The 19,264-nt window shown below is 41.2% G+C and overlaps 1 protein-coding gene across 1 annotated transcript; it reads left to right on the forward strand.

Annotated features, from left to right (window-relative positions):
* Positions 1-4,770: 4,770 nt before the first annotated feature.
* Positions 4,771-18,719, forward strand: dis3l2 (DIS3 like 3'-5' exoribonuclease 2). Its single transcript, XM_055033784.1, has 21 exons — positions 4,771-4,869; positions 6,072-6,844; positions 6,947-7,056; positions 7,160-7,213; positions 7,329-7,430; positions 7,882-8,065; positions 8,179-8,243; positions 8,871-9,100; positions 9,207-9,380; positions 9,466-9,545; positions 10,388-10,500; positions 11,042-11,149; positions 11,244-11,477; positions 11,633-11,712; positions 11,854-12,037; positions 12,181-12,267; positions 13,204-13,351; positions 13,560-13,690; positions 13,967-14,071; positions 14,314-14,418; positions 15,480-18,719. Exons 2-21 carry the CDS (start codon positions 6,097-6,099, stop codon positions 15,579-15,581), a joined length of 3,144 nt encoding a protein of 1,047 aa, XP_054889759.1. The 5' UTR covers positions 4,771-4,869; positions 6,072-6,096; the 3' UTR covers positions 15,582-18,719.
* Positions 18,720-19,264: the final 545 nt, after the last annotated feature.

Genomic DNA, 19,264 nt, shown 5'->3' on the forward strand with positions numbered 1-19,264 from the left:
TGACAGCACCCTAGTGGGCCACAGATGAGCCTCATGTGAGTTAACCATGTGGGACCCACTGAAAGCCCAGTCAGCACCCATTAAAATCTACTTGGGCAAACCCATGTGGGGCCACCATGGAAACCGTGGACAAACCCACTTGGTACCCATATTCTAGCCCAGTTCAGACCCAATTGGGACCCACGTAAATATTCTTGACAGCACCCTAGTGGGCCACAGATGGGCCTCATGTGAGTTAACCATGTGGGACCCACTGAAAACCCAGTCAGCACCCATTAAAATCTACTTGGGCAAACCCATGTGGGGCCACCATGGAAACCGTGGACAAACCCACTTGGTACCCATATTCTAGCCCAGTTCAGACCCAATTGGGACCCACGTAAATATTCCTGACAGCACCCTAGTGGGCCACAGATGGGCCTCATGTGAGTTAACCATGTGGGACCCACTGAAAACCCAGTCAGCACCCATAAAGATTTACTTGGGCAAACCCATGTGGGGCCACCATGGAAACCGTGGACAAACCCACTTGGTACCCATATTCTAGCCCAGTTCAGACCCAATTGGGACCCAGGTAAATATTCTTGACAGCACCCTAGTGGGCCACAGATGGGCCTCATGTGAGTTAACCACATGGGCCCCACTGAAAACCCAGTCAGCACCCATAAAGATTTACTTGGGCAAACCCATGTGGGGCCACCATGGAAACCGTGGACAAACCCACTTGGTACCCATATTCTAGCCCAGTTCAGACCCAATTGGGACCCACGTAAATATTCTTGACAGCACCCTAGTGGGCCACAGATGGGCCTCATGTGAGTTAACCATGTGGGACCCACTGAAAACCCAGTCAGCACCCATAAAGATTTACTTGGGCAAACCCATGTGGGGCCACCATGGAAACCGTGGACAAACCCACTTGGTACCCATATTCTAGCCCAGTTCAGACCCAATTGGGACCCACGTAAATATTCCTGACAGCACCCTAGTGGGCCACAGATGGGCCTCATGTGAGTTAACCATGTGGGACCCACTGAAAACCCAGTCAGCACCCATAAAGATTTACTTGGGCAAACCCATGTGGGGCCACCATGGAAACCGTGGACAAACCCACTTGGTACCCATATTCTAGCCCAGTTCAGACCCAATTGGGACCCAGGTAAATATTCTTGACAGCACCCTAGGGGCCACAGATGGGCCTCATGTGAGTTAACCACATGGGCCCCACTGAAAACCCAGTCAGCACCCATAAAGATTTACTTGGGCAAACCCATGTGGGGCCACCATGGAAACCGTGGACAAACCCACTTGGTACCCATATTCTAGCCCAGTTCAGACCCAATTGGGACCCACGTAAATATTCTTGACAGCACCCTAGTGGGCCACAGATGGGCCTCATGTGAGTTAACCATGTGGGACCCACTGAAAACCCAGTCAGCACCCATTAAAATCTACTTGGGCAAACCCATGTGGGGCCACCATGGAAACCGTGGACAAACCCTTTTGGGACCCATATTGCCTGCCCACTTATATCCCATATGGGGCCCACCTAGGTGTGCTGGCTGGGTCAATAATCCGCATCGGAAGTCAAATAATTTTTTTTCATCCACAACACGATAATATAATTTTGAGGTCCTTTTAAGTTAAAAAAAAAAACAACAAAAAACAACCCAAACAAGCAAAAAAGAAAACAGAGGCATATTAAGCAGTGTGCTGCTTTAGTGTCCTATTAATAATACTATTTTAATTTACTCCAGGGTGGGAAAAAGTTTCTCTTTTGAAAATGTCCTTTTAAATATGATGTTGTGCCCGGATGCATTATGTCTCCATTAAGACAAATAGATGAAATTACAACTACATGGTACCACAGCAGCTATTCAGCACATAAACAGATACACTGATGTCATTTATACACACAGAAGTTATGTGATTAGCCATTTATTTATTTGCCACATGATAGTAGAGATGTCAGTCTGTGTTGTCTATTTCAGTCCCAATACACACACACACACACACGCACACACACACACACACGCACACACACACACACCACCTAACTGTCTCTGTCTGACAGAAAACTGAGACGGTGTTATCTCCAGTTGTTTGTGTGTGTGTGTGTGTGTGTGTGTGTGTGTGTGTGTGTGTGTGTGTGTGTGTGTGTGTGTGTGTGTGTGTGTGTGTGTGTCTGAGTGTACACATCAATCTCACAGTGCTCCAACCCTCTCTGGGTGCTGATGATCAGAAGTCAGCCCTTGATTGTGAATTGGCGTTAAAGAGCGCAGCTCGCCCGGGGTGACTTGCAGGCCGTTGCCATGGCACTGGAAGGTGATGGCTCGGAGTACGCATTGCATCACGGGCTTCATCCTCTCTGGGCATGTGAATCTACTGCTGCCTATAATTACAGCATGTGATAGTGTGATTAAAAATATGTGAGCCAGACATGTTTTTTTCGTTTTGTCTTTTTTTTTAACCAGGTAACCATGACGAAAGTTCTTACAAAATCCTTTGTTTGCGTGCAGATTGCCTAAAATCTGCACTTTTACTGAAATGTGTCTTTTTTTTAAACATAATTGTTAAAACTGTCACTATGTCATGATAGTATAAAATTAGTCAGATAATCTGAAAAATAAATCAAGCTCCTCCACTTCCTCCCTTATCTCCTATTGCTGAAGAAACGCACCGCTCCAGATCAAAAACAACCAATCAGAGCCAGGAGGAGGGTCTTAGCGGACTCAATAAATCTCCTCTGTTCTCTGCTAAATGTGCACCAAACCCCAAACGGCTCTAATTTACGGTGAAATACTGGCAGCAGTGGTTGCCAGAACTTTACCGTCTACTCCCCAGCTTTAACTAGTCAATCATCTTCTAATGGATACTAGTACGGAGGGTTAGAGAGGACATATTTTGGTGAGGAAGAGTGCAAAATGACAGCTCCTGCTTCCTATTTCATCTTCTTTTTTTAAGGCTTTGCTGCCTCCCCTTGCTTGATAAATATTTGATGGGAATTTGCTGCTTCATCTGCATGCGTTCCAACTTGGGCCCATATGAGCCCAATACTTGCAGACGCGGCCGTTCTTTCACCTACGTTCTCCCAGAGGTTCTTTTAGCTTTGCTCAGAAAGGGGGAAGAGCATATTCCTTGTTCCTTGTGTCCGTGCAGCGAGCTGCAGCTGAACATCGACGGACCAAGCTCAAACACGCTGTTTTAAACCTCCAGATCTCACAAGGTTGTGCTTTGTTCACCACAAGTAAACTTTTCGTAATTTGAAAGTCTGTCTGTCTGTCTGTCTAGATTGATAGATCTATCTATAGATGGAATTAAAAGAAGAGGATGAAAAAAGAAAGATCATCCATGTGTGTAGATAGATAGATAGATAGATAGATAGATAGATAGATAGATAGATAGATAGATAGATAGATAGATAGATAGATAGATAGGTAGATAGGTAGGTAGGTAGGTAGGTAGGTAGGTAGGTAGGTAGGTAGGTAGGTAGGTAGGTAAGTAGGTAGGTAGGTAGGTAGGTAGGTAGGTAGGTAGGTAGGTAGGTAGGTAGATAGATAGATAGATAGATAGATAGATAGATAGATAGATAGATAGATAGATAGATAGATAGATAGATAGATAGATAGATAGATAGATTTTTTTCTCAGTTTATCACAGAAAATGTCAATAAAACACAACAAAGTCTCAGGGGTAATATTATGTTGCTAAGACATTGTGTGTGACTGAAAAAATGTTAGTCTAGAAGGCAGGAGCAAACACAAGTCATTTTATAACTACAAATGTTAATATGTTAAATTGTCAGCATCCATCACCAGCATGTTATAAGGTACCAAATTATATCTCCCCCCCTCCTTTATTGATTGGATTTTTGTTGTTTGTGGATTTCTCTTCTCTCATTTTGCTTCAGTTCAAACATCTGTAACACCAATTCTCGATGTGAAGCTCATTTATATAAAGCACGCCAGCTATTGTGAACAGATGCAGATGCGGAATCAATCTAATGCTGCAACGTATGGTGAGTGGGATTTCAAATATCACGAATTAAAAGAAGAGGATGAAAAAAGAAAGATCATCCGTGTGTGTGAATGTTTTTGTGTGGGCTCTCCAAACATTTGGGTCCCTGTAAAGTTACGAGATGGGATTCTGATTCACGCAGCACTCACAGATGGCTCATCTGATTCCACACATACACCTGGCTTGTGTTTGCTCAAAGGCAACGCCCACGCCGACAGCCTTCAAAGCTGCTTCGTACTCTGAGGGAGGAACAGTCACGCGTGGAAGGAGCTCGCCCAGAGCAAAGCTGGGATTTCCCATTTTCAATACGGCGACAAGCGCAGAAGCCGCACCTCCGCGAATTTCGCCACCCATTCAACTTGAACACAAAGACATTTCTGATATGATAATATTCCCGGCATTTGTTTTCATTCAGCTCGTTTGCTTCAAATCACGCGATATACTGTTTACACAACCACGCGCACAAATTGCTATACTTTCCTCCCCATTCCCTGACCGTCAATTATTGACTTTGCTGCCATCTCGCGGTGAATGCCGAATACTACAGGGAGAGTCATTGAAGTCAGTGTCCTGAAGGTATTAATGTAAGCTGCTTTTTCAAAACCTATATAACAGATAACTAACGACTAGATAGCCCTGAATGCAGCTGAGTTTTCCCCCGTTTGCTTAGCAGCAGGAACTGGTCGCACAATTAATGTAAGGTTCGCGATTGTTCCTACATTTTCCAAAGGACTCAAATGCAGCGTGCATGTAACCAACCAATGACGACAGAGGAAGCGAGTGCATGGTGTCGTTGTAACGTTCAGGCGACAAAAGTTAGCTCCATATAACTTACATCACAGCCAACGAGAGGTAATATCTTTATCAGACACTTTGACAGTCGTTACATTGTTTCGCTTTTTGTTTTCTGTAAAACATGTCATTTTCTCCCAGACGAGGGACGTCGGCAGTGAAGGTTAAAGCAACAATTTGACGTTCAAAGCAGCTCATTCACTGCTAACTGTTAGCAAAGGCTAGTTCTAACGGAGCCATTTAAACTGGAGTTAGTAAAATGGTGAAGGTTTTGTGTTGTCTGCGATTAAAGCGGAGTGTTTACTGGCTCTCATTGGGTCCAGTGTCCATGTTTAAGTATTTTTTAAATGTGTTTTCTTGAATTGAAATATGACAAATAAATAGCAGGTGTTCACAAGCTTCATTGTGTAGTTACAAAAGCAAGCTCCTTCCATTTCCCCTGAATGAAGGTTAAGTAATAATCTGCATGTCTTCCACGTCATCCAGGAGGGCTTTGTTTATGTCACACTGAGCTCTGCTCAGTTTTACTGAATACACAGCTCCTCAGTCCCTCACCACAGCATTTTGACCAGGTTTAGTTTTGGGCTTTGACTGGGCAACTTTCATTGCCATGTTGATGACCCGATTTCACCAGTAGGAGAAATGGCTCCCACATTTGGTTCTACTGCACTTTGGTCTACCTATTAGGTCGTGCTCGTCTCAAGTGTGGGTGAAACAAGGTCAAATGATCACCGTGCTGACAGTTGCTTCGATCTTAATCCACGCATTTCACTCTACTTTTCCTTAATGTGTCAGTGGAATTACAGGGTGCGGGAAAAAAAATCATAAATGTATATTTTGTCAGATGGATTGACTTGAAACAACCCTCCAAAATCAGCCTCATTTGAATCTAATAAACCATTAATCAACAATTAATAGTAAGTCGATTGTTTGCAATGCCAGCCACATTGCACTAGATATAAAAATTTTTTTGACAACGTCAATAAAATACCACCGATTTTTGGTGCAACAGGCACATCTGACAAGGTTTAACAATGACTAGTTAGATTTGAATAATTATTTACTTTAAAATAATATCTTAATTTACTGGCATTATTATCAATTGTCCTCAAGAAAGTAATCTTCACGTACCCTTGTTTTGTGGTTATTTACGTTTTTCTGGCCCTTTTTAAAATATTTTCATTTTTTGTATTTTTTTATTATTTTTTTTTGCTTGACATCTACCAAGATATCAACTGTTCATTGTTTTCATGTCGTGGCAGAAAAAGCCCCTTTAAAGTCTGTCTTATGGATCCTGCTCAGCAGTCCAACAAGGCCAAGCGGAATCGAGGGATGAGGCGCAGCCAGAATCAGTCGGCGACTCCTCCTCCGAAAGACGCCTACGCCAGGCTGCTGAGCCAGCACCGCAGCAGTATGTTCGCTTCCTACCTAGCACAGTACGCACAGGATTCGTTAACCCAAAAAGAGGCAAACGACTCCAGCACGTCGCTCCAAGCCCACAGTGACAGGCTTAACTTGCCACAACAAAAAAAGGACCATGTGCAGATCGAGTTCCCCGACTCAAGCGACTTCTCTCCGTCCTCCTCAAAAAACAAAGGGGAAGAGAGTTCACTGTCCTTATACATGGAGAAGTTAAGCACTCATTGTGACCAGCAGGAGTGCGAAAGGAAGCCAGGTGTGAATGAGAGACAACGACGGGGTCAGAGGAGGGACACCACCGCCAGCCAGGACGGAGACATCGAATCCGGCGAGGAGCTTGCCTGTTCGCGAAGCAACGGCCCAAAGAAACATCAGAAGCAGCAAAAGAAAAGGGATGATCCGAACAAAAATGCTGGCCCCAAAGCAGCCGACGTGAATGCCGGGCCTCAGACCCCAACAACGAACGCACGCGAGCAGGAGGAAGAGAAAGGGAGGAAGTCGAAGAAAAAAAACCAACCAAAGGAGGAGAAAAACAGAGAGGCGGTTTTAAAATTATCCGCTGATCCTCAGACACAGAGTGCTAAACCAAAACAGGGTAAATCTCAGCAGCCTGCAGGTTAGTTCCAGGAGATTTCTTGGTCCTTCTTCCTTAAAAGAAAAATCTTCTTTGTCACTGTTAGGTCAGTATGTCCCTGAGTGAAATCTTTTTCAACTGCAGGAGGAAATTGTAAGAACAAAGGAGACAGGAGATCGAAGAAGGAGGTGTTTGAGGCCTACATGAGCTTGGAGGAGGTTTCCCATGGCCTGAAAAGAGGAGAGCTTTACCAGGTACGAGGCGTAAAAAGGTGTCACTATCACCCCGCTACATTTCCTTCTCAACTAGAGATTATTAATCTTTAACTTGAGTAATTTCTTCCTATTTCCTTTCCAGGGGCAGTTAAGAATCAATCCCAAGAATTACAATGAAGCCTTTATTCCGTCTCCTGTAAGTTCAAACGCAAACCTCTTCGTAGAACGACCATGAACTACGGTGCAGTTTGGATCCTTTATGGTTAAATGAAGGCAGTTGGAAAACCAGCGCCATATTTTTATGTTTCCAGGACGACACGCGTGATATATTCCTGGACGGAGTCGTTGCCCGCAACAGGGCGCTTAACGGAGACATAGTGGTGATTCAGATTCTCCCTCGGGATCAGTGGAAGGTGAAACCTCAAGTGTCTAACAGTGATCCTATTAATGTTTAAAAAACATAGCTGATCATTGGGGTGATTGTTCGATTGAAATGTTGATTGATGGTTGATTTTTGTTTAACTCTGAACATGGTTTTGTTGGAGGATGATTGAATTCAATAAGCTTGTCAGTTTGTTTTTCACCAGCAGAACTTCTCAGGGTGTCTGCGCATCCTCAAAAAGTCTTAAATTGATCTAAAATAAAAAAATTTGTTGACCTTTAATGCGTTAATCATAGCTGTTACATTTTGTTGTGGCGGAGCTATTTAATCTCTTATATACTAAGTTGTTTTCTGGGGACTTTTCTTATTATTTTATAACTATGCTACAGCCCCGCATTTTTTCACAAATTCAACAGCACATTAAGTTTTTAACACTCCAGTCCGTTCCATTGCAGAAAAAGGTTAAACACTTGTCTCTGCAGGTGGTGAAGTCTGATACCGACTGCGACGGCACCAGTGAGTCGGACACACAGACGGAGCATGTGCTGCGAACGGCCCAGAAGAGCGCAGGGCACGGCCCGAGTCCTAACGTCAGAGCGGAGGACCAGTCAAGCGACCCGGAGGAACTGCTTGGGAAACGTCCTGATGTCTCTTGCGCTAACACAGGTACTGTGGAGAAGTGGGATCATGTGCAAATCAGCAGCAGTAAAAGAAATAATGTGCCTGGTGTAAAAGCATGTGCTAAGACACTCATACTAGTACTTTTCATCTTGTCTCAGGGGAAGGTCTGGAAGATCCTTCAGCATCCCGAGCCAACGCTGACAACCTCCAAAAGACGGCTAAAGTACGCTGGGTTTCCTACATTGGCTTCTTCCTTCGTGTTTTAGTTCCTCCCAAGAGAACAAATATTCTGTTTGCAAAGACTTATTTTCAGTCCTGATTCCTGGGTTCTCCTCCACACTGGGCTCAAAGACTTGAGAACTTGTCCACAGCATCAGAGATCCTCCACTGTACCTTTCAGGTGGCAGGAGTTTTCTTCACGTCTATGCTTTGTTTTATGCTATATCCACCTGGAGTCCAAAGCTGCTTTCCTGCATGTACAGTGTCTAATGGTTGCAATGTTGACTATGGAGGAATTTTCTCACAGTGAGCTCTGGATCTTTTTCCCTCCCTCATCATCCTCTCATTAGCTGCGTTTTCAGCAGCTAGTGGCTGTGCAAATTGGAATCACAAAAATAAATTAGCTTAATGGAATAAAAAGCAAACAAACATCTTTTTTGACGAAGGGTTTTGCACTAAATGAGGTAATTTTTGTTTTTCGGTTGTGTCAAAGTTAGCGTTTTTCAACATTATTATTGTGTGTCTTAAAGAGATGAATCTGAGTTCCTCTCCAGGCAGGTGGGCAACCTTTACCCAAGGTCAGTAAAGTCATAGTTTACTAATTCGGAGTCCTGTACCTTTTATCTACCAGGTGGTTTACATCGTTGAGAGAAAACACTCCCGAGCCGTCACAGGCCACCTGAAGTTCCTACCAGACAAACCCTTCGCCATGTTCTCTCCCGTAGACCACCGGGTGCCACGCATAAACATCAAACTCGACGACTGTCCCGCGGAGTTCAGAGCCAACCCGGGCGACTTCGCCAAGACCCTGTTGATCTGCCAGATCACCGACTGGGCAGCCGACAGCAACTTTGCCGAAGGGTGAGGAATCACTTTGAAATGCTAGCAAGGAACTTGTTGGTATTGGAAAGCTCTACCTACTATTTCTTGAACTTTTTGTTTTCGTTCTTTTATTCTCTCCTTTTAGCCGACTTGCTAAGACCCTGGGTCAAGCAGGAGAGATTGAGCCAGAGACGGAAGGAATCATGATTGAGTACAACGTAGATTTTTCGGACTTCCCACAAGAGGTGTTGGACTGTCTTCCTGAGACGCTCCCTTGGACCATCCCACCAGAGGAGATTGAAAAGAGGAGAGACCTCCGGTAGAATCCCGGTTTCTGTTTTCATTGGGAAATATGACTCATGATGTTGAATACATATGTTACTTACATTTATATATTTTTTCAGGAAGGAGTGTATCTTCACGATCGATCCTGCCACTGCCAGAGACCTGGACGACGCCCTGTCTTGTAAACAACTCCCAGACGGTACGCTGTTACCCCTTTAAGAGGGAACTACTGTTTCAAACTGTTTGCTTTGCACTATTTATCGTTATAAAATTCAATCACAGATGGACAGGTGTAACCTATTGCATAGAAGTAAGCTGAAAAGAGTAAAATGTTTCTCATAATAATAACCAGACATGAGTTAATATGAGATTCTTGTTTTAAGATGAGCTTCAGTGAACATGCCAGGTTATCATGGTATGATGGCATTTACCAAAATTATCCTTTTGGTGTTTTTTTTTTTTTAAGAGACAGCTATGTATTCTATTCTTAGGGAAATTTTATAGCACTATCAAGAAACTTTTACCTTGAATTGTTATAAAATGCTTTATATCAAACCTGACTTCAGAATTTAACGACTTTAGAAATTCCTGCTCTTTTTGAAACTCCACTTTCAGGAAGTACGTCGGATTTCCTACGTTCAACAACGTTTTTACCAGCGTTGCACTGAGAAGCAGCTCCTACAATTAACTCAGCAGCTGCTCAGTTCTACCAGGTGTTCACTAATTGCTGCTGGCTAGTCTGAAGGAGCTGAATATGGGAGTCGGATGAGAAGGGAAGCTTGGAAACTGCAGCTCCGAGAAATTAAATATGTTCATCTTCATAAAATGTGAAATATCCTCGTCTTTGTTTTGTAACACCGACTGAAGTACAGCTGTATGAATTCCACGCTACACCATATTTGAAGGCTGGCGACCAGAGAAAGATTAGCAATTTTTGCTCTTTCACAAACTCCCTTAGTACTCCTCCACTTATCTACTTTCTGTCCAGCTTGTGTGTGATACTGAAAGCACACAGAGTTAAAGCGCAATTTTTAATCCCAGGCAACTTTGAGGTCGGAGTTCACATCGCTGACGTCAGCTATTTTGTGAAGGAGGGCACCGCGCTCGACAACATGGCCTCCCAAAGAGCCACCAGCGTTTATCTCGTTCAAATGGTTAGTATACAGTGAACCCAGGTTTATCAAAGACATTGGCTGTGTATTTGTTGGAGTGAAGTGTTTTTACTGGACTTTTTTAATTCTTTGATTTTTTTTTTTTTCTTCTTCTTTTTTTAATTTTTAATTTTTTGGAGGATTTGGTGTAGAGGTGGACATTATGGACTTCTGACTTTTATCACACTATTTTGTGACATTATTGCAATAATGATAAAAATTGCAATAACGAACAATTCACAACTTCTTTTTTAGGTAACTGCTTAGCGACACAAATAGTGTTTCTGAAAAACATCCCCATTTGAAATAGGCTTCTTCAGGATACCACTGATGAAGGAAGTGCAATTTAAATTGCACATTATGACCTGGGTTTAATCCATATTTCAAATTTACTGACATTTATTGACGCTCTTAACACTGTCAAGTTCTTTTTTTTTTTTTTTTTATTTAACATGAATTGAAATTTATTGAGAAAACAATTAAGCAAAATTCTTGTCACAATGTGGAAATCTTTTACGCTAAATGACAACTGACTTTGCTGAAGGTGGTGCCCATGCTGCCCAGGCTGCTGTGCGAGGAGCTGTGCAGCCTGAATCCTCTCACCGACAGACTCACCTTCTCCGTCATCTGGAAACTCACACCTGAGGGAAAGGTATGTGTGAACGAAACGTGGTCCTGCCTCGGTTGAGAACAAAAGTGCATTTTTGACAGTGTTCCATTAAATCAAACGTAACCTGCAACTTCAGATCCTGGACGAGTGGTTCGGCCGCTCAGTCATGCACTCCTGCGTGAAGCTGAGCTACAACGACGCCCAGCGATTGATCGAGGCTCCCGAGAGGTTATTCTCTCCCGACGAGCTTCCCCCCATCGACGCCGAGCACACCGTCGACGAGGTCCACCAAGCCGTGCTCCACCTGCACTCTATTGCCAAGAACCTTCGAGCTCAACGCTTCCTAGGGGGCGCTCTGAGACTGGACCAGGTCAGCATTTCGCTGTTGGCTTCAACAGCAGGAACATTCTCAACCTTTGATGTTTTTTTTTCATCTGTTATCTCCACGCAATTTGATTATGCAGTTAAATGAAGTGACCCGTTATTGAGGCAGTAGCCAATTATTCAATGTTCTGTTTGTTTCAGCCGAAACTTTCTTTCACACTTGACAAAGAGACCATGACGCCCCAGGGTTGTTATATTTACGAATACAGAGACTGCAACAAGTGAGAATCCTCTATTGAACTCATTGTTCAAACATCACAATTATTTCATTTTTTGCCTCATATTTGGTAAAGCGTCGCACCTCATTTATTTATTTTTTTTTGGAGAAACGTCTCTGAATTAGTCATGTTTTGTTGCTTTAGGCTGGTGGAGGAGTTCATGCTGCTGGCTAACATGGCCGCAGCGACCCACATTTACAGGGCATTCCCAACACTGGCGCTGCTGCGGCGCCACCCGCCACCCAAAGCCAAGCTGGTGAAGGAGCTGGAGGTTCTGTGCAACCAGCTGGGCCTGAACATGGACTTCACCTCTGCAGGAACCATACATGTCAGTACCTTTACTTTTTAAATAAGAAATGGTAAAAACCTGTTTCGTTTTTTGGTTGTTTTTTTTTTCTTTTCTTTTCTAAATGAGCTAAATCTGTCTTATGGTGCTCAGTCAAATGTCCCCTCTGTTTCTCCATCCAACAGAAGAGCCTCTGTGCCATTTATGGAGATGACGAGTACTCGGTTTACAGGAGACAAGTCCTTAATAACATGTGCTCCAGACCCATGCAGGTCAGAACTGATCACCATTCTTCTTTTATTTGTGTTTTATTATTGGCATAAACAAGCAGCTACATTGCAAAGGCTACTTTTTAGGAAAGTAGCCTTTCCACTTTCATCTAACCAGAGCACACAAACTCTGTTTTACATTTGTGATGGTAGGACAGAAAAGCATTTTTTTTGTTTATTTGTTTTTTTTATTTTTTATTTGTCCTGCATTGCTCTGTGACAACCGCTTGGTATTGATGGTAGATATTGGTTACTACCCTTCAAAAGACCACGCCTCGTTGCAACAGTGAGCTTTATAGATTTAGTTTTTTGCATCTAAAGATGCAAAATGATATTGATCATTCCGAGACACGAAAGAGATGGACCCATCTGCGTCACGTCATATTTACACCCAAGTGAAACTGAAAGTCACAGATTATTAATCAGAACATCGATTCACTAACAATTTAAAGCTTCAATTGAACAAGTGCTTCGGTTAGATTCATGTAAGACTTTACCCAAAATGATTACTTTACAAAAAATATTTTATCCCATAAAGTTATAATAAAAATATGGATTGGGTTTTTCTTCAACTTTTAACATGAACTGATACTCCTCAGTAAAACACCACTAAATTTACTAAATTCTATATTCTTTTTGTTTTGTTTTTTTAACATTGTTCCTCCAGAATAACAACAAATTTGTCCGTGTCAGCATGTCCTGCAAAACTCTACAGACTTTTTTTGCTGAAAAAAAGGAGATTTTTGAAAATGTATATCTTTTTTAAATTTAAAAAAAATACTGATTTTAAAAGGGAGGAAAAACACTTCGTTTATTGAGAAATGACTAATTCAAGAAGTGTTTTTGCTCTGAATGAACATTTCGCCCTGCCTCCATTACCATTAACATTACTGATGAAAAGGAAAATGCAGTAATGATGTGTGCTGTTTGTGTCCTCAGCTGGCCTTGTACTTCTGTACCGGTACGAGGCTGGAGAGGGAAAATTTTCGGCACTACGCTCTCAACGTTCCCCTCTACACTCACTTCACGTCACCCATCAGGCGCTACCCTGACATCGTCGTGCACCGGCTGCTGGTGGCGTCTTTGAGTACGTCCCACAAACAATGCCAGAAAATTAATGGCTGCTTCTGTTGTCTGAACTAGGGACAGAAAAACACACCCAGACCTCCAGATCACCCAATGCATTTGTATTGTTTTCTGTCTGCCTCTGTAGCTCCTTTATCGCCTTCACGTGCTTTTTCTTTATCCGCCATGTTTGTAATGTTTGTCTTTCATTGCTGAACGTTTGCACGCAGACCTCGGGCCTTTGTTGGGCCTGTCGACAGAGGAAGTCCAAATGCGGGCGTTGCACTGCAACGATAAGAAGACTTTGTCCAAGAAAGTGCAGGAGCTCAGCTCTGAGCTTTACTTCGGAGTGTTTGTGAAGGTGGGTGACATGAAGTTTTTGAATTCCATTAAAGAAGCAAAAGATGGTTATACTTCGTACTCGTTATTTGAAAGTGGAGACCCAAATGACATGTTTTAGTAGGAAGGCTGTAGTAAGCTATTTATTATGAACAATGGCGCGCACAGACATTTTAGGGGTCAGGAGCTCAAGTGGAAAAAAATGGCACCTTGGAACTTCTTCCCCACATCTATCAGCATCAACAACTCTGATGAAAATTATATATACCTTTAAGTATTTTGTCATTTTGCTCCACAGGAGTGTGGCCCACTGGAGTCCAAAGCCATGGTGATGGGTGTGCTGGATAAGTCCTTTGACGTTCTGGTTATCAAATACGGAGTCCAGAAACGCATCTACTGCAAGGTCAGCTCAACCAACATCACTTATACTGCTTTAATCCCAAGTTTTTAAAAATGTGTTTTTGCTGCATATTATTTTTAATTCTAGATTTCACTTTCTTTAAACTTTTTTTTTCTTTCTTTGTCTGAGATGTTATTACGACCATTTCTTTCCCACAGTGCCTCGAAAACCTTCCAGCGAGTCATATCTACAGTAATAAGTAGCGTTTTTATGAAGCGGTTTTAAACTCATTTCTCTCCTCTCAGTCCGTCGCGGGCCTGGACTCGTACCGCTACCAGAAGGTGGAGAAGGTCCCGCAGCTCGTGCTGGTCTGGACGAGCGACGATGAAGAAAGTTCCCCTGTAGAGCAGGTGAGAACCACACAGACACTTTTTCTGGTGAATTGAGTGAAACTATTGTTGCAACTTTAGATAAGTTGGACTAACTGTCTTTAGGAATCAAATTAGATAAGAAACTGTTTAAAAAAAAAGATAAAATAAATAAAAGTTGCCGCAAGTTATTTAAATTTTGACATTGTTACGCTGTTTAACATTACATTTTATATTTTTGTATTCGCAGTGTCAGTAACACGATTCATTTTAAGAAGTTCGAACAAATGTTCAGATTCTCGGCTCACAATTCTCACTCTATTTCATAGTTTAAAAAAAGTCAACTCTGTAGTGTTTATTTTTTATGCCATGATTTCTTTTTATTTACCTTTAAAATGTTCTTTCTTTTATTACAAATTATTTTAGTTTAAATGCACAACAGATTTTTATGGCCTTCCTGATGCCAATTTTGGATGATTTGAGTTTCTCTTTACCAACTTTTAATATGAAGATTATAAAAGCATGGTTAAAATAAATATAGAGCTTTATCTCTTGTATTGACAATTAACGTGCTAAGCATGAATAAACCAGCATAGAAAACTGCAAATTGCAGCTTATTAGTTTCGTGTCCGAAGGTTCAAATCTGATTCCTTGATAAGGTTAAAGATCCAAAGGAACTAATGATGAGAAAATCCATTTTTATTCAATTTACACCGTTATTTACATTTGCAAGCAAAGAAATGGCACTTTTAGCCTTAAACTGTTTCTGGACCCTGACAAATGGTAAATTTTGACAGCTTATAGGTAAGCGATATTTTGTGGCACGAATGTGATAACGACAAAAGTAATGCTAAAAAAAGTATTTATAACTTCTTTGAATTCTTTCTAGGTAACTGTACAACTGCAGTGATATGACACATAAATCATAGTTCCATGAACACAAATATGGCTCTTGAACAACATATAGACTTCTTCAGAAAATCAGTTACATAAAGGGAGTGTGTTTCTTTTTTTTTGAGTCAGTTGACATAAAAGCAAAGATGTATCAAGATTACATGGAAGCAAATCGATGTTTTGTTTTGTTGTTTTTCTTTTCTCCCCAGGTAATTTCCATCTTCTCTGTGGTGGACGTGCAGCTCAAGGCGGATGAAGTGCCTCTGAAATACAGCGCGTTGCTCAAGAGGCCAGAAAGCACTGCTTCATAAAACAACAGCTTGCGGAAAATTGAGACTTGCACGTTTTTGTTTTGTTCAGTAGGAGTGTGACTGTGAGCTTCGATGTGATACTGCGTTGTAGCCGCCGTCATATCAGAGTCACACCTCAGCACAATTCCTGTGAAAGGAAAAGATTTCATGAAGGTTTGGTTTTTAGTCTTTTTAACTGACCTCACTCAGCGGCTGCCCACTCTCCAAGGTGGTAGGTTCCTAGAAAACGATTTCCACCACCATACAGCAGAAATATTTCAGTGTTTCCCAACTTTCTTTACATGGGACAAACGGCATTTGTGTTATTTCACTAAATAATTTTTAAAAGATTCAAAATCTGCTTGTTAGTGTTCTGGAAAATGGGCAGCTGCAATGTGAATCTTACTACAAGGTGTTAAGTGTTTCTGTGTACATGGAAGATCCAGACACTTTTCTGGAACTTTCTTAATATAACAGAAATGATCTTTTATTATTTTTCTTGACCAGATTAGGTCAGTTTTGACGTACTATGATTTTAGTTCAGTTTCATTTATGAAACCAGATTTTGAAACCTTGTTTCAGTTTGACATTGGTGACATTTTCTATACAAAAAAAGGGAGGAAAAAAAGCCTTTGTGTTAGATGCACCCACAAAGACCTTGTGTTGTATTGCACTCTCCCAGCTTTTGCTCTCGGCTTACTTTCTGTGACTCGGACAAATTTTGACCAGCGTGACTCAAATAGCGAAACAAGTTTCATCTGGACGTTGACAACGGGGTTCCAATCAGAAGTTTACATACACGAGCAAATGTTTGGTATGTTTGATACGATGTACAAATTAAATTTACATTTTTTTTCTTCTTTTAGACAGAAGTTAGCATTTCCTTTAAAATACAAATTTACACATACTAGATCAGATATATTCATACACAACCTTCAGTATTTGCTTTAAGGCCCTTTTGGACGTTGTAGAAAAGCTACCAGGTGCAAGTCTGGATGGATATTTTCCCACTTTTACCAGGTTAATTTAAAATAGTTGGTTTCCTAGAGCAGATATAGCTTTTGCACTTTTACAAGCATTTCTGGTCTAGTTTCTAGTGCTAATGTCGTATCACAAGTAAAATAAGACGAAATTCACTTATAAGTAACTTCATCAAGAAATAGGAGCTTGTTTTAAGTAAATAATTCCTTAATACTGTTGAAAACATATTTCTTTCACTGGCAGATTGTTTCACCTATAAAATGGGGGAAAAAAAATCTTGTTAGAAGTCAAATAATCTGTCAATGAAACTAAAACTTTTCATCAATATTAAGGAATTGTTTACTTGAATTCAGCTCCTGTTTCTTGCTGAAAAGTCACATGTAAGTGACTTTTGTCTTATTTCAATGACACTCAGATATTTGCACTAGAAACTAGACCAAAAAAAGACTTGGTGTATGAGCAGTGTAGATGCTAAAATATTGAAAAACGAGAGTTTACAGTCAACTTTGACCTCTGTAGTTCCTGGGTTGCTCCTGAACATTGTGACCTGTTTTTCCGTCGCCTGAGTCTGGTCCTTCAGGACAAAGATCAGGTTGTAAAAATTCCCCCCTGACTGCAACTCTTCCTTTTTTTTCAGCAATATGTGCTGGAAACCAACTCTAGTGCTATTTCTTATGAGAGGATTACTTTAAGACGGGGGTGTCCAAAGTGCGGCCCATGTGCCGCTTGTGGCCCTTGGACTGATTTTGTGCGTCCCCCCAGCTGTAGTTCAAAAGTGACACAAATTTGGCCGGTAGATTCAAATGGAGGCTTTTTTCTTACACAAGAAAATGTAACGTGTAACACAAAGTATTTGTCTTCTTCTAAGTTTTAACAAAAGAGGAAATGTACGTACTCCTTTTTTTTCCATCTACAGTGGTCCTAAAATTGCTTTCACATTTTGAATCCGTTATGAATTTTGGGCTTCTTTTATTTGCCTGATTTTAGGTAGTGGTTTTTGGTTTTTTTGTTGTTTATTTTTTATCCGCGACTACTTTTAAATCTACAATGTTGACCCACGTGGCAAATAGTTTAGACAACCCCCACATAATTATGCCACAAAGCCACAGTTTCTCTGCAGTGTGCCAAGGGTTGTTTTTCCTTATCTTAGTGAGAGTGGGCTTTAAATCAACCATATAAATACTTCTCTCAGTTCTCTCTCGTTCACCCTGTTGTTGTCTGGAGAAGACTTGAAGTTGGATGTTGTACTATGAAACCAGTCCAAGTATAAAAGTTTCAGATAAACTGTGAAGTGAATGTGGAAATCCTACCGGAGATGAGTGGAAGTTAACTTCTGAGAGGAGCAATATGCTGATATGTATGGAGTCCTACTAGAATTTATACTGAATAGTGATAATAGTAATAATAACACAGCATTTTGTTTTGTTTGTTTTTAAAGAGTCACTTTTAGCTTTCAAACCCCTAAGAGTTTCTGTTTACATTTTACATGTTATTGTTCTGAAGAAAAGAAGATCTCTGCAGGTATTTGTTTAGAAGCTCACAGGACTTTTATTTAAATTACTAAAAAAAAAAAAAAGACAAAGTAAAATAGGATCCGACGTGTTGTTGCCATGCTCTCTTGGTTCAGCGTGCCAGTTAAGCCAAAGCTAAAACTCATTGGAATGACTTGAATGTGAAAGCTGCTAAAACGTGGGTGGCCTTAGAGGCCTTAATGAATTTATTCTTTGCAGACGTGCTTCCAACTGCGACTACTTTCTTCTCTTTTTTTTTTCTTCTTTTTGCAATAACGGATTTGCAGATTTGATTTCTGCAGCAGCAATGCGCTTGTCCTTAATCAAACATTAATTTAAGTCTTAAACAAATGATTAAATCAGGAGAGACTGGCCACCACATACTACTGTTCTTACCTGTTTTTTTTTTGTTAAGATTGTGACTTTTTTTAAAAAAAGAACTACTAGTTCATTTTGAATTGTTCATTTCACCTGAGTGACGGTAGAAAATTGTGATTTAGTCATAGGAGAAGATAAAATCCAAAAGCGGATTTTTGTAAACTTTTTGAGAACGTTTCTTTGTCAATTATAGCCTAGATGTTCAGTATATAATGTTTGTTCATTCTGTCTCCCAAAGATTGTATTCAAATGTCTGTCTGTTTTTTGGCTTCAGAATAATACACTTATCAACCCAAACTGTTGTGTTTCACTTAAGTGTCACTTGTCTTTGGCCGAGTCGCTGAAGAGAGGGAGCGGGACACAATGTCTCATCTAGGACAGGCAGAACATTGAGTCATCAGTTCGGCTTGTTGCTCTCCAACATACCTCTACTGTTAACGTCTCGCGAAGAAACAGATAAGACCCATGTTTGTTTCCAAGGCGTGTCTTCCATCATTAGTGATAAATGCCCTGGTGCAGTATCACTCAGATAATGAGGCGGGATCAATATTAATATACAATGATGAGGGACTTCGTCAATAAACTGGACAGAAACTGCTGCTCTAAGTTTGGGCGTGTCAGTTAAGATACTGACGACTACAGCAGCCACCAGAAGACCTCAAGTGAACAGTTTTTTTGTTGTTGGCATGTTGGGGCCTTCGCACTTGTGTACTTCATCCTGGGAGTTCTTCATCAGGGCCTCAGTGACGCTGGTGAATGATAGGTAAAAAAATCAAATAAAAATGATTGAGCAGGGATCATTTTCCATCATTGTTTTGGCGCCCCCTGTTGAGC

Source organism: Poeciliopsis prolifica, unplaced genomic scaffold, assembly GCF_027474105.1.
Source record: "Poeciliopsis prolifica strain line A6 unplaced genomic scaffold, Auburn_PproV2 SCAFFOLD008, whole genome shotgun sequence".
Taxonomy (NCBI): domain Eukaryota; kingdom Metazoa; phylum Chordata; class Actinopteri; order Cyprinodontiformes; family Poeciliidae; genus Poeciliopsis; species Poeciliopsis prolifica.